Below are 25,597 nucleotides of genomic sequence, written 5' to 3' on the forward strand. Positions count from 1 at the left end.
GTTTTTCTCATTTAATCAAAAGAAAAAGGCTGTGGAAAGTCGTCGTATGCTGGTAGAAATATATGGCGAACATGTTCCATCGATTAGAACATGTGAGACATGGTTTTGACAATTTAAACGTGGTGATTTCAATGTGAAAGACGATGTAAACTCTGGCAGACCACAAAAATGTGAAGACTAGCCATTGCAGGCGTTACTAAATGATGACCCAACTCAAACTCAACAGCAATTGGCACAAGCATTAAATGTGTCACAAAAAACAATCAGCAGATGTTTACGAGCAATGGGGAAGATCAGTAAACTCGGTAAATGGGTCCCACACGATTTGAATGAACGGCAAATGGAAAATGTGAAATGCTGTTTCAGCGCCACGAAAGAAAATTTCTGTACCGAATTGTGACGGGTGACGAAAAAATGGATTTATTCTGAAAACCCGAAACGGAAAAAATCGTGGCTGTCACCTGGTGAAACCAATCCTTCAACACCAAGACTAAATCTCTTCGGCAAGAAGACCATGCTTTGTGTCTGGTGGGAACAGAGCGGTGTTGTGTATTATGAACTTCTGAAGCCCGGCAAAACCGTTAGTGCACAACACTATCGCCAACAAATTATAAATTTAAATCATGCATTGCTCGAAAGACGACCGGAATGGGCCATAAGATGTGGCAAAGCGATTTTTTTTACACAACAATGCGCTGTCTCACATAGCAAAACCAGTGAAAGACACCTTGAAATCGCTTGGATAGGACATCCTTCTGCACCTGCCTTACTCCCCCGAACTGGAGCCATTTGCCTACCCCCTCTTTGCATCAATGGGGCACGCAATCGCAGAGCAGCACTTCAGCAATTTCGAGGAAGTTAGAAAATGGCTCGAAGAATTGTTTGCCGCAAAAGACAAGCAGTTTTTCTGGCATGGTATTCATAACTTACCTGAAAGATGGGCGAAGTGTGTAAAAGCTGATGGTCAATATTTTGAATAAACAATGAATTTACCTTGAAAATTAGTGTTATCTTTACCACAAAAACCAGCAAAAAGTTATGCATACACCTGGTAGATGAAATCTTATCTTACATTATTTAATGTCGTTCTTCACTTTACAAGTTCTTCACTTTGCCGAAATAGACCCTTGCACTAAGACGTCACAACAAAAGCAGGAAATGAAAGTAAAAATAACTGGAAACAAACTATTATTACATCAGAGGTGACAAAACTGAAATGTAGCACATATGCTCAGAATTTTTATTCAGCAAGAATGTCATGCTCAAGGTCAAAAGACTATAGGAACGTTGCTATCTCCGAATTGTTTCAAAACTATTTTGTAACAGCGAATCCCCAATGCACAGAACTATTTTTCCTTTCCTATTTGCAGGAGAAATGGAGACTTTAGAAAGAGTATTTTGAATCTGTAAAATCCGTAATAATCTGTGTTGCTTTTATTGCTGTAGTATATGTGAGAAGACCCCGTAGTAGTTGGCACCTCTGACACTGGGTAAAAATCAAAGCCCAATGGTTGAACAAATATGGTCCCAAGAGGCCCATGAAGAAGGAGAAGAAAATTGGAACAATATGTTTAAAGCTTTCTGCAAGATGCAGTAAACTATTTTTTTCACTGATGGTAGGAAGTATCAATGTCAAATCATCAGCAGTGTTCGCGTGCAGCATTCACTACAGAAACACGAGTTTCATGACTGTTCTTAAAATATTTTACGCAGTTTCACAGACGCCCCCAACATAACATTGCATAACCCAAGGCTTCTGTGGAACTGGTTGGGAATCCGTGATCTGGATGTATGAGACATTTTTTAAAAACCTGACGAATCAATTTGCAAGCATATTTTCAAGCAAAGATTTTGCACAATATAACACATCTAGCAACTTTCAGCAGGTCTCAAAACATCACAAAGAATTACATAAGTGCTGATTAAATGAAATGTGAAATTTAGTTACTGTCAAACTAAATTAGGCTATATATCTTATATAAATATTACTGTAATACAGAGGCTTAGTGTGTTTACAATCTTTACAAGCAGTGTACAGTATCACCAATTCTAGGAACATCTGTTTAATAAGGTACTACTACTACCACCAACAATATAAATAATGTGTATTTAAACATACGCAAAACACACTTGAGGCGTATAGTTTCAAACAGGACCAAGTCCATCTTTTTCACATTCTGATGTTTTGACTTCCATGGATTCCTCTTTACAAGATGAATACAACGGGAATGAAAGTGGGTTTCAAATCCGGCCAGATCACATTTAAAATTACAGCAAAAAATGAGGTTTCATATCAAGGTCGGCCAAGTCCCTGTTAACCCGCACGGGCCAATAATCCTGCGCTATCCAGTCATGTGTTGTCTTCCGGTAATATGGCTGCCTAACGTTTGTTCGAGTCACATGTGGTGGTTTTGTTTGCGTGTATTTTTATAAATAATAAATATATACATAAGTAATTGGTCGTTTTTAATAGTATTCATATTTGCTGTGCAATAAAATGGAGGAAATTAATAAACGCCATACCAGAAAGTGGCAACGTGATCCTTCCACCTGGAAGCGCACGAGGGAAAAACAGCTGAGGTGAGTACAATCAACAACGTGTTGTTAGTGGTGATTTAATCAAGAATCGGTGATGTGTTTTGAAGGCGCGATGGTATTGAATAGGTATAATATGAAGAATAAACACTGAAGTAGCTACATGAATCCTTATATTTGCAAAATATACAATATTTAAATGTTAATTAGCCTCTAAATTGGTTACAATGTTGGGTAATTTTACACGAACATAATGTTTAAAATAATAATCTTTAAATAATTTTTCACTAAATCTTATATCATATTTAATCATATTTGTTCTAAATAAAGTCAAGATGAACACAGTTGGTAAATTGGCCTAATCTAGATTTCATTTTTCTTTAGGTATTCCGCGACGTCTTTACCACAGTACCCAACCTGTAATCACAGAGGAACAAAAAAGTGTAGGCTACGGAAAATGAAAGATATAAAAGAATTTCATAGTGCATATTATGCACATCCCCTTAAAGCTAAACAAGATGCTTTTATTCTAAGGTACTGTCGCATAAGCATACCCAAAAGACGGTGAAGCAGAAATAATGCAAGGTCACAGAAAAATATTACCATTGAATATAGTATTTCAAATCAGTTAGGAAATTCCCTGCCCGTGTGTCGACAGATTTTTCTCTCAACTTTGGGGATTACTAAGCACAGGGTTGAAGGGGTTTTTAATAGGTTCAAAATGGATGGTCTCAGAGTTCCTGTTGAAACCAGAGGTGGAGAGAGACGATCTAAGGCTTTTGAAGAAAAGTTTGCTGCAGTAAAGACCTTTATTAGGAAATTCAAAGTCGTTGAGTCACATTACTGCCGTAGTAAAAGCGAGCATATGTATTTGAACAGTGAATTGGATATTTAAAAAATGAGGGAGAATGTAAGAGTTTCAGTGTACACCTGGTGTGAAAACGACAGACCTAAATCTTCCAATGAAATTTCTTCTGCATTGTTCAGTGAGCTTCAAAATACTAACATGCAAGGCATTGACACAATAAGACTTGTGGTGGATGGTTGTGCAGGGCAAGATAAGAATGTCACTTTGCTCACTATGTGTTCTAAAAGGCTGTTCCATGCACCTGAAAATGTAAAATTTATAGAAATTATATTTCCGGTTGTAGGCCATTCCTATCTGCCACCTGACAAGAGTGTTTGGGCGTATTGAACAGGAACTGAGGAAAAAAGAAATCATTATTGACCCAAACGAGTACCATAGTATATTTCAAAAGCATGGTTCAGTGAAAGTAATGGGTAACAACTGGGAAGTCTTTGACTGGAAGGAAGAAGCCAGTAGTGTTGTGAAGGCAGTTTCATCATTGCATTTAAAGAAATCCCAATGTAAAAGATTCTATCTGCGTCATAGTGACAAAACTAGAAACATTCTTGTGGGAGGAGAGATGTTCTATCGTTTTAATAATGAAATACAAAAGGTTATCACAAAGAAGCACAAGACATTTGAGGATGTCAATCCAAAACAATTGTCTATTGGAGTTAAAGTAAAACATGAAAAAGTTGATGATGTGAACAAATTATTGTCAAAACATTTTGGCAATGAATGGAAACATTTGAATGAGTTACAGTGGTACAAACGTGTGATTGAGAACAACACTGGACATGAGGATTCGGAAGGACACGTGTCATGTGGTGGTGGTTTAGAAGAAAATCCATTCATATGAGCATTTACAGGGGATTCACATTAAGAATAATTGTTATTGTGTACGAAATTACATTCTTTGCGGTGCTGTGAAAATATTATTCCAAATGTGTATGGTTATGGTACCAAGTTTCTTTGCTGTATGTTTTGTTTCATATTTTATTATATTTTAGGACTATTGTGTTGCCATATAACCTATATTCATGTTATTTCTGTTAATTTTTAACAAAAAATTTATAGGTTATTAGCTACTGGAAACATGAAAAATAAAGTTAAATTTCTTTTGCTGATTGCCACATTGAAAACAACATTTCTCATCATATTAGGCCAAATTTTCTAATCTAAGTTTCAAAGATGGCCAGGTCCTCTTACGTAAGTTTCAAAATCGGCCAAGTCCCACAGTTAGTTTCAAACATGGTCAAGTCCAAATTTTAAATAAATTTTTCAATTCATGTAATATATTTAGACTGTAATAATTGTATGGTAATGAATCAGAAGCCTCTGCTAAGCAACATAAAGATTAAGGTGCCTGAATATATATGAATTAATATCCTAAACAAGTTTTTTCTTCTTTTTTTTTTTTTTCTTTTTCAGGAGAAGCAAAAAACAGCTCAACGGACTTGGCCATGTTTGAAACTATACGCCTCACTTAAATACCATAAAAGTAATTTAATGTAATGGAATCCACCTTTTCAATACATACGAAACTGTTGCACATAAATTATATAACAACATTTTTATTATTATAAAGGTACCGGTTTCGACATGTTTTCAATGTCATAATCAGCCTTACGTAAAACCAAGCAAGAGAATAAATTCACATAAAGGAACAATACACACATACTACGCAAAATTCGTATAATGACATTTAAAATAGTTCATATAAAATATCTGAGGATTACTACGTGTTGGCAGCGTAATAGTCTTGTATTGTTTTGGTACATGAGTTGAGGCACTTTCTGTAAGTTGTGCTTTGGTATGATAAAACTTTATGAACACATTTAAATCTTGCTTAGTATCTTATTCATAGAGAAATGCAACACTGAGGAAAAATCTGAGCACTGTTGGTGGCATGGTTTTCCTATCTTAAAGTTGTACTATGTGCGTCAGAAGGTGGGTTTTAGTGTACATATAGGTCCTAGGATGATATGTAGGACTGAGGTTCCTCAGTTTAAGCAGAACGGGAACCTAGAGAAAACAGAGAGCTGATTTAATATGGAGTTCTGTAAAGGGCAAGTCAAAATGAAGCAAAGGTATGGAAAGTTAAAGTGTGAGAACTCACCTTGCCGCAGCGTGCCAGGAAGCTTACTCTATGGAGAGGAGTTGACAACTGGAGCAGGTTTGTGGGTAAAGGTAGTTGGGAGAGGGGAGGAAAGGAAGGGAGGGGCTTGGAGAGGAAACTCCTACGGGGGAGGTGTTGGGGGCGGGTCTGGAGGGCTCACACTTTAACTTTCCGTACCTTTGCTTCATCTGACTTGCCCTTTACAGAACTCCATATTAAAGTCAGCTCTCCGTTTTTTCTAGGTTCCCGTTCCGCTTGAACTGAAGAACCTCGGTCCTACACATCATCCTAGGACCTACATGTACACTAAAAACCACCTTCCGATGCACATAGTACAACTTTAAGATAGGAAAACCATGCCACCAACAGTGCTGAGATTTTTCCTCAGTACTGCATTTCTCTATGAATAAGATACTTAGCAAGATTTAAACGTGTTCATAAAGTTTTATCATACCAAAGCACAACTTACAGAAAGTGCCTCAACTCATGTACCAAAACAATACCAGACTATTACGCCGCCAACGCGTAGCAATTCTCAGATATTTTATATGAACTATTTTAAATGTGTCATTATACGAATTTTGCCTAGTACGTGTGTACTGTTTTTTTTTTTTTTAATTATTTATTTACGCCCACACTGGAGCACTGAAATCAATCTATATACAGTCAAGTCTTATGAATATTGGTTACAAATTTGGTTGATGTTTCTTCTTTTGTTCCCAGAAATGTTTCATTCTCTCTGATCTGGCTGTCCGTTCGTCAGTTATGTTGTACTGTTTGCGTGTATAGGTCTTCAGTTTAAGCCTCACATTGTTATTTCTCAGGATCCTCTTCTCTTCTCTGTTTTCAATTTGTTGAATTGTCAAGTCTAATTCATTTAAATCTTCTTGGACTTCTTTGAACCAGTGATTTTTAGTTTTACTATTCCAAAAGTAGTTGAATAAATGTTTCAGTATCCTAGTCTCTGGTAGTCATGATATGCGACAGAAAAAAGCAGCTCTTCTTTTCTGCATTATATCTATTATAGACTCAGTCTCCTGGTATACAACTTCATTAGGTATTAATCACTATTGTCCATCTACTTGGTGTTTTTTGTTTCGAATTCTTCTAATGTTTCGTCTATCTATTTTCTGTAATTTATCTGTAGTTGATTTCGTATTCAAATTGAATCACTAGCATAGGTTGCTTCGGAGTTGTAGTGTTTAAATTTTGCATTTATCGAGAGAGATTTCTTCTTGTAGGTTGGCCAAGTAATGTGTTGTGCTTGTTTTAATTTGGTAATTCTATTTCCAACTGATATTTTCTCTTTTAAGTTCCAAGTTATAATCTCTCCAAAATATTTAAATTTATTAACAACCTTAATTTGATTTTTCTTAGTGTGACAGGTGATGTTTCGACTTTGAAGGATGGCATCATTTTAGTCTTTTCAAAGGAGATTTGCAATCCAATTTTTGCTGCTATCCGTTCTAATTCTTCAATTTGGAGTTTAGCCTCTTCCACACTACTTGCAAGTATCACAAGGTCATATGCAAATGCTAGACAATTGAGTTTGATAATTTTGCCAATCTTGATGTTTGGCTGACACTTCTTAGACCATTCTCACACGACTTTCTACAATGCACAGTTAAACAGTATTGGTGAGAGACCATCCCCCTGTCGAAGTCCAGTCCGGATTTCAAATGATTCAGACAACTCTCCTCAGAATGTAACTTTTGTTCCAGTGTATTTTTTTTTTTTTCTCTAGTTGTTTTAGTCGCTCCGACACAGATAGGTCTTACAGCGACGATGGGACAGGAAAGGGCTAGGAGTGGGAAGGAAGCGGCCGTGGCCTTAATTAAGGTACAGCCCCAGCATTTGCCTGGTGTGAAAATGGGAAACCACGGAAAACCATTTTCAGGGCTGCCGACAGTGGGGTTCGAACCTACTATCTACCGAATACTGGATACTGGCCGCACTTAAGCGACTGCAGCTATCGAGCTCGGTTCCAGTGTTCTTGAGGGTAACACCAACGAGATTAATGACTTTCTGGTGTAACCCAAATTCTTTAAGTATTTCAAGTAATGACTCACGATGAATACTGTCATACAGTATGCTTTCTTGAAGTCAACAAAATTGATAACTAGCTTTTTATCTCTCATTCTTTATTGGTTCATAATCCACTTAAGACTAATGATTTGGTCAGGACAACTTCTTCCAGGTCGAAATCCCCCCTGATACTCTCCAAGTTCTTGGTCGAGCTGTTCTTGAATTCTCATGAGGATAATACTAGACAGGATCTTATATGTGATGTCAAGTAGAGAGATCCCTCGGTTTTACGTAAGGCTGATGATGACATTGAAAACATGTCAAAACTGGTACTTTTATAATAATAAAAATGTTGTAATATAATTTATGTGCAACAGTTTTGTATGTATTGAAAAGGTGGATTCCATTATATTATTTTACTTTTGTGATTCTCAGTTCAATATGGAACAGCCATGAAGTTCTTAACTTTAGAACACTTAAATACTACCAAGAGTCCATTACAGTCATAACTTCTTTAATATACACAACAATATTTACCTGATGAATCAACAGACCTCCTCTAATCTTATTGGATAATGGAGGTACTGTAACCCATACTACTAGTGTCCTCTCAGGAAGGCAACTCTTGAACAGTTTCATTAGCTTCACAAGATTGTCCTTATATTCTGGCACACCATTAGGGCCCCACCTGTGCAGGACATTTTTATAGAATTAGTATTTCATTTTACAAGTTGCTTTGTCACACAGACATAGATAGGTCTTATGGCAACAAAGGGATAGGGAAAGGCTAGGAGTATTAAGGAAGCAGCCGTGTCCTTAATTACAGCCCCGGCATTTGCCTGGTGTGAAAATGGGAAACCACAGAAAACCGTCTTCAGGACTGCCGAGAGTGGAGTTAAAATACACTACCTCCCAAATGCAAGATCACAGCAGTGCACCCCTAACTACACGGCCGACTTGCTTGGTAGTATTAGATTCAAAGAAATGGTTTTTTACAAGTTGTTTTACGTCACGCCGACGGTCTTATGGTGATGGGATAGAAAAGGGCTAGAGTGGGAAAGAAGTGGCCGTGGCCTTAATTAAGGTGCAGCCCCAGCATTTGCCTGGTGTGAAAATGGGAAACCACGGAAAACCATCTTCAGGGCTGCCAATAGTGGGGTTCGAACCAACTATCTCCTGAATACTGGACACACTTAAGCGACTGCAGTTATTGAGCTCTGTCAAAAGAAAATTACAGAATAAACCTCCCTACAGACTCTTATTACTACTAGCACTGATCAGCCATTACAATGCAATGCTATTCTATTTGACTAAAGACGTGACTCGCTGAAAATGAAGTTATGCACAGCTCAAAAGAAGCAGTATATTATCATAGATTTCTTAGCTGGTATGCAGGACCTTATTTATTTACTTTCAAAGAGAGAGATCAGCTAACAAATAGTAAGTGACCACAGGGATCCTGAAACAAAAACACAATTACTTCCATTGTTCAGTATCAGTATGTATAGTTTAGTAATAGGACCAACTCCCTATAATGTGGAAAAATAAATGGTGATGGAGACTTTTAAGCGAGTCCTTAATAATGTTTAAAGCTATGTAAAGTAAAAAGGTGCACTTCATGCCTTTAGAACAAGTTCATATGATAAGTGTAACAAATTGGGCTAAATGCTACATGGCACTTTCGTAACATAACAGAACTATGCAACAGCCTGCCTGGTGGTCATTATCATTTTGGTTTGACACCGTTGATAGCTGGTTAAAACCTCGTCAGAATGTTGGCCGATGGGGTAGGAGAGGGGTTGGTATATAATTTAAAATAACCAGATTGCATGCAAAAGCCTGGATGCAATTCCAAACCTCTCTGCAGTATTCAATGGAATGAGAACATACACTGTTGACTGTGATTCATCCAACAGATGGAGATGTTCAGCCTTGACCAGACTCCTTGGTGTTGTTCAAAAGGAGTAGTCTATGTATGGCAATACCAAATTTTACCCTCTCCCTAATTCACTATCATCATTAGGGGGCGGATTTCTATGAAAAGTCATATTTTTTTCCCTTAACATTATATCTCATAGTCTTGTATTTTCAACACGTTTCCAAACATTATAATCAAATTAAACAGGTTTTATTGGGCAAATAAATGCATATTTAGGCTTTCTTAAGTTTTATAGCACATTTTAAACAAAATATCATTATAACAGCATATTTTGGTAATTTTCATTTGAATTTCGTTTTATAAAAATCAGAATAAGCTCTAGAAATTATTTTTCAGGATAGACTGGAATACACTACTCAAGAACCATTCTAAAGTAGTGTATGGAATGTTTCAAACAGGTAAGAGCTATTGTTTGCTAGCTGGGTCAATTCCTGAAAACCGGGCTATTGTTTACACGGAAGCAAAGGTAATCTGCAGTTATTTGTCACTGTTCTTATCTCTCTCTCCCCTTCGCCCTTCCCTCTTCCACCTTCAACACACTGAATGACCTTCGTCATTAGGAAGCTTCAGTCATTCAGTTCCTTTCAATATGCCTAAAACGAAAGTCTCAATTTGTGGGAAGTTGCGAAGTTTTGTTCGCGAGTTCGGTGAAAACATATTCAGTACGGATGGAGTGATATAATTCTATAAATTGTGAGGTAAAAGTTACTGCCGAAAAACGCTTCTCTGTGCAGCAACACTGTAATACTGTAAAACATAAGAATTGTGTAACTAGATATTCTCTGCACTCGAAAATAGGCAACGTCTGCTATTTGAAACCCCGACATCAAGTTCACAGTATTCACAATTTTCACAAGATCTCTGCAAGATGATGGTTTCGTCTAATATTCCTTTAAAGAAAATTAACAGCCGAAGCTTCAGACAGTTTCTTGAAAAGTATACAAAGCATCCTGTTCCCAACAAATCTACTCTCAGGAAGGACTATCTGACCCCTTATTATGAAGAGATGTTGGATATAATAAGGCGTGGCATGGGAGACAGTAAGATACGGGTTTCAATAGATGAGACCACAGATGTGGATGGAAGATATGTAGCAAATGTGATCGTTGGCACGCTGAAGGAAGACCAGCCTGGAGATATGTTCCTCCTGACATGAAGTGCTAGAGAAGACAAGTTCTCTTCGACAATTCAATGAATCTGTTGTGGCCAAACAGGGCAAAGAGAGAGCACATTTTTCTATTTGTAACTGATGCTGCTCCATATATGGTGAAGGCAGCCAAGGGACTTAAAATGCTATACCCGAAAATGATACATGTGACATGCCTTGCATAGGGCACCTGAAGAAGTTAGAAGTAGCTACCCTGAGGTTGATAAATTAATATCGAACTGTAAGAAAGTGTTTGTCAAAGCTCCACTTCACGTTCAGAAATTTCAGGGAAAAGTACCTTCACTACCCCTACCTCCCAAGCCAGTTATAACGCGATGGGGGACTTGGCTTGATGCCGCAGTGTACTATTGCAACAACTTAGATGTCGTGGAGAAGGTTGTGAAGTCTTTTGATCCTGCAGAATAGTCCTCCATAAATACCACTCAAGATTTCTTTTCAAGCACTACATTAAAAGCAGACCTGGCTTACATAAAGTTCAGTTTTAATTCTTTATCTGGAACAATCACGCAACTGGAAGTTTCAGGTGCAGAACTAAGTGATGCACTGGATGTTGTAAAGTGCATTGAACAGGAATTAAAGCATGCGAAAGGAACAATAGCATCTAGGGTGTGTAAAAAATGAGAAAATGTACTGGAAAAAAATAGCAGACTTGTGTACCTGCATGGAATAAGTGACATTCTTTGTGGAAACCCTTCACCTGCAGATTTCCAGGAATTTTCTCCAAGTGATTTATCTCTATTCAAGTACGCTCCCGTTACATCATGTGATGTCGAAATAAGTTTTTCTTGCTACAAGACGATACTCAGCGACAACGGGAGGGGATTCTCATTCAACAATCTTAAGATGCATGTGGTCATAAATTACAACAATTCTGATAATGGAGACTAGATCAGGTATGAAAGTTTCATTCAAATAACATATGTTTTGTGTAGAAATTAAAACTGATTGAATATTGAACAGTGAAAGTAACTGTAGTGTTTATGTCTTCCACAGAGTCCGTCCTTGCCTAGGAGTATGCAGTGTAACCTTAATGAGTTCATGAAATATTCATCATTGTAGTTGATTTTGGGTTAAATATTTCGAAGAATTAAAACTTTTAAAACTCTAAATTAATTGCAGCCTGTAGTAATCGTAATAAAAGTGTTTCTATGTAACATAGATGCTATTCATTAAGTCATATTTTGAATTTTATAGGTCATATTTTTATGATTTTAGGTCATAAATGCATACATATTTCATACATTTTTAGGTCATAGAAATCCACCACCTAATCATCATCATCATCATCATCATCATATAAACCAGACATGCAGGTCATCTACAGATGTCGACTAGAGAGATCTGCACCTGGTCTCTCTGCAGGCCATCCAATATCACATCACGGATGTATGCAACTTTATTGGCTAAGTGCGAATTGGACAAATGTACATTAAAAGCAAGATGTGATTTTATTATGAAAAACCATAGCACAGGACGAGGAATACAAAGTTTGATGTGAATTCTCCTCTACAAGAGTATCCTCGTTTTCTGGATTGGGAAGTGTACAAAGACATAGTTTGAAATAAGACAGAAAACTTCAATCAGTATCATACCGTTAAACAGTCTAACATTTCGTTGTTAGTAACTCAAAAAGTATCATCCCTAGCCCTGCCACAGGCAGGACAATCTCCGAGTGGCATGTATGACATCCAAAGGGACTTATTACCTTTACCGCTTTCAAATGTTGGCCAAGAATTGTCTAAACTGAGATGAGATTTAGTACAGGCTTAGTTATCTGGAATGTCTCGTAACTTGAAATCCAGAGGAATGAAGTCACGAGTACCAGTAGAAGAAATCTATTCTAGTACGATGTTCTTTAAACACACCTGCTTTGGACATGTCTTATGTGCAAATGCTCTTGAACGACCAAGTGTGTTCTTTGGAGGAGAGGTACAGACAGAGATTTAACAACATCCTAAAAAAAGGAAAAAAACCATGCTACTTTATCCGGATAACAAATATTATCATGGACATATCAATATTTCAAATTGTTTGAGAAGTGTGCAAGTCTTTATTATGTTTGCATTTAGAAGGAACGCAGCATTGTAACAGAAAGCAAGATTATTTACATATATGCAATATACAACAAGAGTTTCTCTGTATTCTGTTTTGATAAATCCACTGAACAGTTCAGTGGTACAGAAATACGTAGGCTTAGAAGTATCTACCAGCATACATAATGTCAACATCTCACCTGTGCAATATATCGCAGGAAAACACAAAATAAAAAACCATGACCACTAACAAACAAGTAAAACACAAACCTTGAGATATCCCATAAACATGAATTAATAACGATGACATCAGGTGCAGTGAGAGGTTTCTTCTTCCATTCATGTACCATTTCTTCGATATCCTTAGAATAACATCGGGTAATAAAGTGGAATTCAGCATGTACTCCTTCACTCTAAAAATAAAACACATACATTTACAGTTAACTTAAACATCATGCTGAAAATTAACATAAAACCGTTGAAATCGAATGTGAATAATCAACTCTACTACAGCACTATGGATAAATCCATTGAACACTTCAGTGGTGTGGAAATACATAGGCTCGGAAGTATCTATCAGCGTACATGCAATGTCAACTTCTTACCTGCACAATATAGCACAGGAGAAAAAAAAAAAAGAAAAAGCCATGGCCACTAACAAACCAGCCAACCAGATGTGTACGTAAAAGAAAACTTAGTACTGTAATAACACTACTCAGCCTGTTTCCAGTTATTTGACCGGGTCAGGAATGGAATGAACGAAGCCTCCATCTAGCAGCGAGGATAGGAATTGTGTCGACTGCCGAAGCCTGTCTCACTTCTCTAGGGCAATGATTAATGACTTACAGATGAAATGAAGTGAAATTGGGGAATCACTGGAATTACAATATTTAAAATTGAGAGGGTTCCTCCTATTCAATACAAAGATATTTATTAATGTGAAAGAATCACATATCGTTCAAATGAGGTACTAGTTTCAGCACCAGATATGTGCCATCATCAGCCACAAAGTCAAATCGGCCGGGCTGAGTGGCTCAGACGGTTAAGGCCCTGGCCTTCTAACCCCAACTTGGCAGGTTCGATCCTGGCTCAGTCCGGTGGTATTTGAAGGTGCTCAAATACGACAGCCCCGTGTCTGTAGATTTACTGGCACGTAAAAGAACTCCTGCGGGACTAAATTCCGGCACCTCGGCGTCTCCGAAGACCTTAAAAAGTAGTTAGTGGGACGTAAAGCAAATAACATTATTATTATTAAAGTCAAATCGGGCAAACACAGTAAAACCCTAAAACAACTTTATACACACTATAACATCTGCATGGATGAATATGAAATATGACTTTAAAACAACTTTAAAAACACACTATAACATTTGCACAGATGAATATAAAATAAAATATGGTAGATGAAGTTGCATTCCATTTTAAAATCCGTTAAAATGATGCGTCCATCAGTCCAGCTCTGTCCGCCGATCACTCAGGCTGCTCAAGGTTCCTCAACCCATTGGGAATTAATTCTTTGGATCTTACCAAGTTCATGTTTACGTTTATTTTCCGGAACCAAACTACAGAACACACAGTGTCAACTTCATATGACAATAAACCTCACAGCATAATTTAACAGTTTTAGAAAACGAAAGTTATATATAAGCTGGACAAACCGCCATGGGTATACAACAACAGAGTCATCATTTTAACGGATTTTAAAATGGAATGCAACTTCATCTATCATATTTTATTTTATATTCATCTGTGCAAATGTTATAGTGTGTTTTTAAAGTTGTTTTAAAGTCATATTTCATATTCATCCATGCAGATGTTATAGTGTGTATAAAGTTGTTTTAGGGTTTTACTGTGTTTGCCCAATTTGACTTTGTGGCTGATGATGGCACATATCTGGTGCCGAAACTAGTAGGCTACCTCATTTGAACTATATGCGATTCTTTCACATTAATAAATATCTTTGTATTGAATAGGAGGAACCCTCTCAATTTTAAATATTGTAATCCCACTTCAATACGGATCATGAAATTTCTAAATATTAATGAGTCACTGGAATGAAAGCCCACAGAGAAAACTGGAGTACCAGGAGAAAAACTTGTCCCGCCTCCGCTTTGTCCAGCACAAATCTCACATGGAGTGACTGTGATTTGAACCACAGAACCCAGTGATGAGAGGCTGGCACGCTGCTGCCTGAGCCAATGAGGCTTTATACTACCTTCTTCAATCATACTCTAGTTTTTATTTCATCTAGTCAATAAGGAACGCTGAACTATCGTCGTCACATTGGAATCTTCTAGCGGGGTATGGTGATGAATTGTACTAGCCTGCACTATTCCCTCATCTAGTGAATACAACTGAAACTAGCTAATTTTGATGGTTTCACCCTTATTCTGAAAGACACTAAGCTATCAAAAATGATTTTATTAATAATAAATACACTGTGCAACTGGTGGCAATAACAGCTCCCAATGCTATAGCAATGATATCAAATGAAAACATACATAATGAACAATTATATGGAAATAAGATGCACGCTTTACATTTTAAGCCTTTCAGCATTCAGTCTGCAAGTCTCTGTGAATTAACTAGGTGCTTCCACAATCCTTTATTTGTATGAGACTGCTCTGTAGTCTTGTTAAATCCCACACCCCCAATCATTACAAACCAAGCCTAACCATCACAGCCTTGGTCTCCCTCTGGTTCTCTGACCCTCCATGGATGAGCCCATATTTCTTCTGAAATATACCTCCATTTGCCTTACATGACTACATCACCAAAGCCATACAGCTTCATACATTGTGTTCATTCCTAACATAGCATTTATATCATCATTCTTGCTACCTTCATGTCTGTTTCACCCAACTTAGAAATGAAACATCTTTGGCCCACCCAGCTTCCACTCTCACACAATGAAGTTGGTCTGAAAACATATTAATGTAAAGACAGTTCCACCCAAGAGTTGACTTCTTTCTTACAGAATACTGTTTAATGAAACTGCAAGTTTATTGAATTAGTTCTATTGCACTTTGATTCAATGAAAAGAAATGGAAAGAATTATATCAAAACAAGAAATTACACGATAAAGGAAGAAAAAACAAATGCACAAAAAAAAAAAAAAATACAAAAAAAATTCTGAGTAGCAAAATAAGAAAAGAAATACAATCAAATGCATACAAATTCATATGAAAATTATAGAAAACATGTTAAAGTAGTAATTTATTAAAAAATAAATGAACCGTCCTCCAGTGAAAGTGACCATAAAGGCCTCGAATGCGGAACTTACAGTATATAATAATGATTTTTTTTTTCCCCCTGGAAAATTAATCTTAAGGAGATGACAATTTGAGGTATAAATGGAACTGTATAATTTGCAGAATCTCTTATGATGTGCATGTGTAATAAGATTTTCTCTCTGTCATAAAAAAGGAATTTTTAAAATTTGAAGGATAGCGATTATGTTCTTTGGCAGAGTACCTCTGGATCCAAACAGAAGGCCTCTGACAACCCACTGACCAAGAGGAATATTATATCTGGCTGATATATATGGCAGACATGGTGTATGAATTGCTTGTTTTTCCAGATTAACATCCTGAGCCTGTTGCAGGTCCCTTTCGAAGCAAATGGTGGGATCTAACACTATCGCTTTATTCTCTTTCTTACTGATGGCCATGATATCCACTCTTCTCGTCGAGTTGTCGGCAGAGATGCAGTGAACTTCTCTGTGCACCTCCCATCCACACTGCCTCAGGCCTTGAGCAACTGATATCCTTACTTGACGGAGACAATTGCTACACAGTAATTCGGTGCTCCTCCAGAACCCCAGCACACGTCCAAGCGTTTTGTCTTGTTGCAACCGTTTTGGTGGCAATGGGCTGAGCTGAAAGTTCTACCAGGAACCAATCTTATTGCAGTTGGGTTGCACAATATTTTTATAGCATCCAGGAGTTTGCTTTCGGGTGATCAGTACACAAAACCATCTTCTCCCCGTTTATGAGGCAACTGACACCACAACTGAAAAGATCAATCTCTCATTATCTCTCGCAGCTTTCTTCCATTGGTTTTAGAGGAAAGACTTTCTTTATCGATGTTCAGTTTATGCAGCGCCATGTTCTGCACATCGGAAAATTATTGTGCATGATGCAGCTGTACGTCCTTAACCCCAATGCATCCATAAGCGGACTGGTACGCCGGGGTGCAAGGTCGCATATTAGAGACATTTGTGACATCTGTAGGCTTTTTCTGGAAACATTTCTACTGGAAATCTGTTCTTGGTGTCTCATAGTGTCCCCAGAGTGCTCTGGTATGCTTCTTTGGCAAGGAGAATTGATTAAAATATCGATCCAGAAATCGGTATTCTGTTGTTGACAAGATGGCTGAGAAGGAAGTTGCTTCGTCGCGCGATATGCTCAGTAATAGCGAAATTCAAAGCTTACTTGACATTTTAGGCTCTGATTTCAGCAGTGATAGTGAGGAAGAAGTTATTAGCAATCCTGTGCATGTTATATCGAATGATTCAAGCGAGTGTGAAAGTGATTTGAGTGAAAATGACGAGCAACCTGTTCAATGGAATTGGGTGCCTGAACAGGATTCTCCAATTATTCACAACTTTTCTGGAGCAAGTGGAGTGAATCCTCGTAGTGGTATACGGAGAAATGTAAGTAGAGATCTCATTTTCCGGAATTACTTAGTTGACAACATTGTACAGTTCATAGCAGACGAAACTAATAGGTATGCCAGGGCTGACCCCAACTTTTCTAAGACGAACTCAAATGAAATATGTGTATATACTGCTCTTTGCATTCTAATGGGACTGGTACAAAAACCAACTATTCAGAGTTACTGGTGCAAAGATGTAAGTGTTGATACACCCTATTTTAGAACTGTCATGCCTCGCGGCAGATTTGTCGAACTGAGTAAATATTTACATCTGGCTAACAATGAGGTAGCTGATACTTCCGATCCTCTTAGAAAGTTGCGCCCGGTTATGGAAATGATTGATACCAAATTTAGAACATTGTACACACCCAGCAAGAACATTTCATTAGATGAATCACTGATGAAATGCAGAAGTCGCCTTCATTTCATTCAGTACAACAAATCTAAGCGAGCACGGTTTGGTGTAAAGTTTTATAAACTGTCTGACTCAAAGAATGGTTACATACATTCCTTCAAAATTTATGTAGGTCGAGATAAAGTCGATGATATGCCAGCTAGCAGCAGGATAGTGATAGACATGATGTCACAGGGTAATTTACTGGATCAGGGCTATTGTTTATATGTAGATAATTGGTATTCATCACCAGATCTGTACCTTTATTTACACTCAAGAGGGACAAATGTATGCGGAACAGTCAGGGCTAATAGGAAAAATATGCCCAAAGAAATAGGTAAGGTACAGCTTCAGAAGGGGGAGGCAACTATATATTCTTGCAACAATATGTGTGCGATCAAATGGAAAGACAAGAAAGATGTTTTGGTGCTCTCAACAATGCATGGACTGGACTTCGCATGCACTGGCAAGATTGACCGGAAGACTGGAGTTATCCTATTCAAACCCACAGCTATTATATCCTATAATGCTAACATGGGAGGTGTAGATTTAGGAGATCAACTTCTTAGTCAATTTCATGTTATGCGTAAAACACACAAGGCATACAAAAAGATTTTTTTATATATTTTGGATATGGTCCTTCTGAATTCTCACATTCTGCACCGAATTGTCAATGGGAAACAGGACAGAACATTTAATGTTTTCAAACAGAAATTGGCAGAAGAAATTATTGGTTGCTCATTTCAAGAGGGAGTTGTAGCTAGACGTTCTGCCACACCTGGAGAGTTACCATCAAGATTGACTGTGTGACGTTTCCACTTGGCCCACAGATGAATGACAAAATTATAACGTGGCGGGTCACTTTAATATTAAAATAAATAAATGATATGTCATTGTTTCTCCATAAACAGTATGCCAAGGGCGCCAGTCTTCAAGCTTATGGCTTGAAAACAAAAGTAGATAATTAATAATAATAATAATGCGTAATGAGACTCAAAAAACTCCCAGGGGTGAGGTGAACGGAACACAAATCATTAAGTACACTAACTTGGAATTTAAGGATCATTAATAATCATTTCATAAAATACAAATTAGAACAGCTATTTATTAAGATGAAAAACGTGACGTAACGGCGTTTTAATGACATCTGAACTTACGGAAGCAAAAGAAAAATTGAATTAAATTAATTTTAAAAATGAACTGTTGCGCGAAGACTTGCAGTAACTTATGCCATAAGCTCACCATATGTAGACTCTGTTGTCTTGAAGCTGATGATATGTGGATCTCGTACCGGCTGCCTTCTCTGTTGTTGGATTTCAGTCCTACTTCTACATTTCCTGTCCTTAACACTTCCTACTGTACTCCTTACATAAAGTCGTAATGAGTCCTAATTTTAAGTGCAAAACCACCATGGGTTATGTTCATGGAGAGAATACATTCGTATTCTTCTGTATTACGGAACAGTAGCGTAGCTAAATTCATAATAAGAGCTCTCCTGCCCTATACTAGTCAAAGCCGGTCTCCCGTTGACTACCTCTCGTCATTGAGATAACAAGTCCCAATGAGAGTAACTTTTGAGTAGAATATACTCAGATGCGAAGTGAACTAAGTTAAAATCTTCTCCGATGTGTAGACGTAGAATCGTAGTAAGAGTATGAATAAGAATATAAATGAGAAAGTCCGAATGTCCGAATCTCCTCTCCAGCCCTTGTCGGTGGTATTTATCGGCTCAAAAGTCTCCTTCCATCAGCCATATCACATGGTCCAGTAAGATTCGAGGTCTTATCCCTTCTCCGATGTATAGCTGTGCATCCATCACGTTGCTTCACTACGTTCATTCACATAGGCTGAACTTTCCCGCTGAAATAAAGCGTCCCGAAGCTGAGTTTGAAAAGTGGGTGTAATAATGTATCAACTGTCTCTTCATGAGGTGGAGAGGGTAATATCTCTCGTAACCTCGATGACGTACTTTTCCTGCAACTGGGCTGAAATTAGCCTGCTGACTCTGGTCACCTCACAACGGCTATTGGAAAATTTACTGCAAGTTATAAATATGCGTGATGTTGAAATACTTTACCCAATAATTTGTTCGTTCAGAATACGTTATAGCCGCGATACAAAGAAATGAAATGATGATTGAAATGGATGATAAAAACCCTATATATATGTACATATTAATTTAAAAATGACCTATCAGTGATTAAATATATACATCTTATCAATTAAATATATAGTTCAATAATTAAAAATATACAGTGATGTCCCAAACATCACAACTGGCCGCCACTTTCCAATCAAAGTGGAGCCCTCTGCTGCAAAGGGTTCCAAAACAACAAAACGGTGTGTTGCATGCCTGAAACACGAGCAGAGGAAGGAGACCACGTGGCAGTGTGATCAGTGTAAAGTTCCACTTTGTATGGACCATTTCCAGCCATACCACACACTGAAGAACTTCTGAGGTAAGATAAGTTAATGAAACATTTTAGTTTTCAAAGGGATTTTTTATGTGTTATATTTCTGTATTGTTCTGTTTTTGTGTCATTAGCAATAGCGTGGAATTTCTCAATAATATAAAACAGGTCCCGCAATAATACGTGCAGTAGATCACCCACTACACTGTTTTAACCGAGGACTTGCAATACCTAGGTGGCATACTAAAAAGTTGGCGGATTCCTAGCACTGTCAGTGCACTGGGCGGGTGGATGCATATGGGTTAACTGGGAGTAAGTGACTGCAGATATTATAGTGCTGAATATTAGCCTCCCATTTGGTGCAGAATAATCCCACGCCTCAATTTCTTTGGACTATATAACAAGGGATTATTTCTTTAACCAAACTTCTTATAATTTTGTACAGATCTATAAGAATAACTGAGAGATGCGCACTGTAGTGGGCATATCAATCCTGGCCAAATAAATTCATTGACAATTAACTTTCTGTTCCAGTTTTAGAAGTGTACTTTACTTAAATTGCTTAAATCAGAATTTAGGATACTGATTACTTCAGATCTGTCAAGAGATATTTCATTATTGAAATTAATTCCTAGATACCCGATTCGTTCATTATTTGATGTTACTGATGGTATTACTGATCCTTGAAGAGTTGTGATTTTTCCTGGAACCAGTTTTCTTTTCTTTAGGATAACATTTACTTTTTTGTGGGTTAATATTTAGACCTATTTCTGTGAAGGTACTTGTGGCTAAATTGAGTAAAGTTGTTGCATCTTGTTCGATTCTGCTGATTATTGTTATACCATCAGCGAATGTGAAAGCAAACGATGGTGAGATTTCTTTGGATAAAATGTATCCGTACTTATCGCTGACGTCATGATCAGCACGATCATGTAATATTTCATTAATTGCCAAATTGAAAAGGAATGGTGAAGTAGGGGAACCTTGTGCTATTCCATATTTAATTTCTATAGGTTTGGATTTCTTAAAATCTACTTCTACTTGAATACCGTTCTGCAAAAGGAAAGCTATAATAAGTTTACGTAAATTGTCTGGAATAACAGACTGCTGAAGAGCCTGTCTGATGTGCTGATGTCCAACAAAATCAAACGCTTTCGATATGTTGAAAAAAATGATGCAACAATCCTTCTGGTAGCTGAGCATTTAACACATGTTCTCTGATTCTCCTGACCATAGAATATATGGTAAAGGTTTCCATTTCCTCATGTACTTTATTTCGCCCCCTTTGTGTATCAATATTGTTCCTCCCCTTTTAAGCTGTGAAGGTTCTTAAGAGAATTCCAGCATTGTGTTAATGAGCAACGTGAGAAGTCTAATGGCTTTAAGATTAGTAAACACGAACTGTTATATGATCGCGGCCAGGTGGCGTGTCAACTTTTATGCCGTCATTTTTACTAATGGTAATATCAGCAGGATTTTTGTTCCTGAACATTAACAGTTGGTAGGACTGGCCCCGCGCTTCTGCTATGCTTAGGCGGGACCATTAGGAGTGGGGAGAGCATGCTGTTAGAAATTTCCCGCCGTTTCATCAGTAACTCTCATGATGTCTGAGCAACAGGCGCACCCCTCCACTGCGCAATGCATAATTATAAAATTTCTTGTTTGTGAAGGAGTTACAGCGGCGGAAATTTGCCAGAGATTGACTGCACAGTTCGGTGATCAAACATCGTCAGGGACACGTGTGTTTGCTTTGCATAAAAAGTTCAATAAAGGGCGAGAACGTGTGGAATATCAGCAACAGGATTGCCGTCCTCGGACCAGCGTTACAAACGAAAACATTTGTGCGGTTGAAGACATTATTGATGACGATCGACGGGTGAGAGCATCAGAAATTGCAGAACAAGTCTGAATCAGTTATGGGAGCTGTCAAGGAATCAGCACAAATGACCTACAGTTCCGTAAACTGTGTTCCAGATGGGTCCATCGCCTTTTGACCGAAAATCTGAAGTTGAGACGTTTGGAGGTCTGTCAGAGGCTTACCACAAGGTCTGCAGAAGGAGGTGATACATTTTTGAGTCGGAACATCACCTATGACGAAACATGGTTCCACCACTACACTTCCGAATCCAAACAAGCCAGTAAGGAGTGGTGGACGAAAGGGGAGGCAGCACCAGTAAAAGCCAAGACTTGACTGTCAGCTGGCAAGGTTCTAGCAACAGTTTTTTTTCGATTGGCGAGGCATTTTGCTGATTGATATTTTGCATCAGCAATGCACAATCAATGCTGCTTACTACGGCGAGCTGTTGAACAAGGCAAGGGTTGCATATTGCTGCAAAAGACGAGACCAACCGATTCGACAGGTCATCCTCCTCCACGACAATGCGTGGTCCCATACTGCAGTTCTGTCTCCAAGCTATAGGAAATGCATTGGAATACACTTGATCATCCTCCTTACAGCCCAGACTTATTGCCCTGCGATTTCCATTTGTTCGGACCGCTTAAAGAAGCGCTAGGAGGGCAATGATTTGAAAATGACGACAATGTGGAAGGGATTTATAACATGTAATATGGAAGACCGTGCGCAACTGGCTGGTGACACGACCCTGTTCCTTTTACGATGAGGGCATCAAAAAGCTGCCCATACGCTGGGACAAATGCATTTCCAAAGCAGGGAACTATGTGGAAAATAAATTGTAATTGTGTTTTTCAAAAAATGAATTTAAATAAAAAATAAAATCCTGTTTATATTTGATCCCTGCTCATTTCTGTATCTGGAAGAGGGGTGGTGGTGCTTTCGACATCCAATGTATTTTCAAAATATTGTTATTCTTTGCAATGTTGACGCTTGTTAATTTTTTTCCATTATTTTACGGGCAACATTTCGTCTTTGGTTATGAAACTAGTATTGAACTACCTCGTAATCATTATGTTCTTGATTTTTTCTCGTCTCTTAGACCTTCCTTTTGGATTATTAGATGTTTTATGATCATATTTATGATTACTTTGCAGCTTTCTAGTTTTAAAATCTGATAGCAGGTTGTTGAGGACCAGGCAATTCAGTTACATGGTCAGTGAAAAATTGAAATGTTAGAAGTGAGGGATTCTAACAGACCGACATTTCCAGTCTGCATAATAGTAGAAGTGTTTTCCCGCTCCTGCATTATAATAGCATTTTTGTTTGGGATGTCTTCGACTACTGGATTACTCCGTATTGTTTTCTGTTGCTATTTGCTTAACGTCGCACCAACACAGATAGGTCTTATGGCGACGATGTGACAGGAAAGGCCTAGGAATGGGAAGGAAGCAGCCGTGGCCTTAAGGTACAGCCCCAGCATTTACCTGGTGTGAAAATGGGAAAACACGGAAAATCATCTTAAGGGCTGCCGACAGTAGGTTTCGAACACACTATCTCCCGAATGCAAGCTCACAGCTGGCATCGATTCTACAAGTTTGTCATCGTTTCTATTCTCAGTAGTTTGGATTATGGAATTAGAATTTGTTTAAATGCTATTTGTTTGGTGCATCGACCTATGAAGATCTTTTGCCCCTAATTAGAATTACAAGGGGCTGGTTGTTGATGGCATACTGCATAGGTATTTCATTTCTTCACCAATGTGAATGTTAACACCTAAAGATGATATACACCCACATAGTTTACCACAAATAGGACATAGTAATTCTAGGTCAGACTGTGTATCATTAGTACCGGATTCCTTGTCAAATCTATAGCCCACGATGAAATAAAGATTTATAACCAAGCGTAGCCCCAGTACAGTAAAACCTCGTTAATTTGAAGACGTTGGGACTAAAAAATCGGACTTCGAATTACGTGATTTCGAATTAACCGCCAATTCGCAATTCAGAAGTACCAACCCTTGTCGCGTTACGAATAATATTCTAACGCCCGTTACTGCGAGCAGTTAACCTTGATTCACAGTTTATACCTTTTAGGCTAAATGCCATGAAAAAAGAACTATTTCCAAAATGTATCCAAAAAGGTGCATTTACAATATTCAAATAATGCACTTGCATATCTCACTGGTAAATATAACCTCACGCAACGAAAGAAAGAAAATAAAAGCACGATTCAAAGACGAGGAGAAATCTATGCTGGCTCCCATGTGCAAGTGCTTTATTCATTGGAGTACTATACTGTATGCATTTTAGATGCCTTGTATTTACACAGAAAGTACCCGTTGCCCTTAAAATCAAACTTTCCTATGACTCTATCCTTGTATGATTTCCCGCCATGGCACTTCTCTCGGACTTCAGAAATGTGAACACTTGCCGCGTCACCAAGTATTCTAAGACCCATTAATACATGCAATCACCTCGATTCACACCTTTCCAATGCCATGGAAAAACTATTTCCGAAATGTATCCAACAAGGTGCATTTACAATGTTCAAATAATGCACTTGGATAAATCACTGACGAACATAACCTCACGCAACGAAAGAAAAAAAAAAATCACACAATTCAAAGACGAGGATAAATTATGCTGGTTTCCCTGTGTAAATGCATTATTTTTTTATATCTGTACCGTTTGCATTTTTAGATGCTTTGTACTGGGATGGAAAGTGCCCGATGCCCTTAAAACATTGTAACTTATCGAACTTTTTTATGACGAAGGGATAAAGTTTCTCGCTTCCATGTGCATTGTAATGGCAACAAAGATCCCCGACCCTTGTACGATTCTCCAGTTGGCACTTTCTCCTTTAAAACCATAAGACCATTTGGGCTCGCATTAAAATAAAGCAATGCAGTTTCATCGGCAATGACAGTATTGTTCGGTGCCTACGAATTTATTATATGAGCCACGCTTTTTCGTCAACTGTCGGCATCGCCAGTGTTCGCGCATTCTGTTTTCCCGCACACTGCCTGTTGCGTGATATTACGGCATTCCTTAAAAGGTTGAATACAAAAGAATTCCGATTTCATTCAACTTGGCAACCATGAAGCGCACTGTAGACCCACCAAAGTGAGTGTAAGTGCGGAAAGCTACCCTTCCACATTCCGGAACACGTGTTCTATTATGACGCGCATTAATTTCGAGTTGAAATTACTCTGTAACATACTATTGTTTTAAAATGTAAAGGCAGTTTCGAATTAAAAGTCTGAATTTCGGTAATGGGGCCGACATTGTACTTCAAATTACGAATTATCCGTATTTCGAATTAAACAATTTAAACAGCATGCAAAACTGTATCTCATGTTTCCGGGAACGAGAGCTTCTTCGAATTACGTGGGATTTTGAATTAACCGATTTCGAATTATCGAGGTTCTACTGTAATTGATTTAGAATGGTCATAGTTGTATTCAGATCTGTTTATAATTTTAGTTCTGGAGTGATGATGTGGATATGACATAAAATGAAGCAAACCAAGAAAAACTACTAACATAATCAAAACAAAAAACATTTATATATTTGACCTGCGACTTTCTTCATAATTTTTGGATCTATTGACAAA

The 25,597-nt window shown here is 37.9% G+C and overlaps 1 protein-coding gene across 3 annotated transcripts in view; it reads right to left on the reverse strand.

Moving 5' to 3' along the window:
* The window catches only part of LOC136872053 (PC-esterase domain-containing protein 1A), a 221,735-nt gene that overhangs the window by 129,440 nt on the left and 66,698 nt on the right, over positions 1-25,597 (reverse strand). For all 3 annotated transcript variants that reach the window (XM_067145913.2, XM_068227287.1, XM_067145905.2), the window contains 2 exons: positions 12,937-13,079; positions 8,064-8,214 (listed from right to left, as the gene is read on the reverse strand). In XM_067145913.2, coding sequence (XP_067002014.1) covers positions 8,064-8,214; positions 12,937-13,079 — 294 coding nt within the window. The remainder of the gene's footprint in view (positions 1-8,063; positions 8,215-12,936; positions 13,080-25,597) is intronic.

Source organism: Anabrus simplex, chromosome 1, assembly GCF_040414725.1.
Source record: "Anabrus simplex isolate iqAnaSimp1 chromosome 1, ASM4041472v1, whole genome shotgun sequence".
Taxonomy (NCBI): Eukaryota; Metazoa; Arthropoda; class Insecta; order Orthoptera; family Tettigoniidae; genus Anabrus; species Anabrus simplex.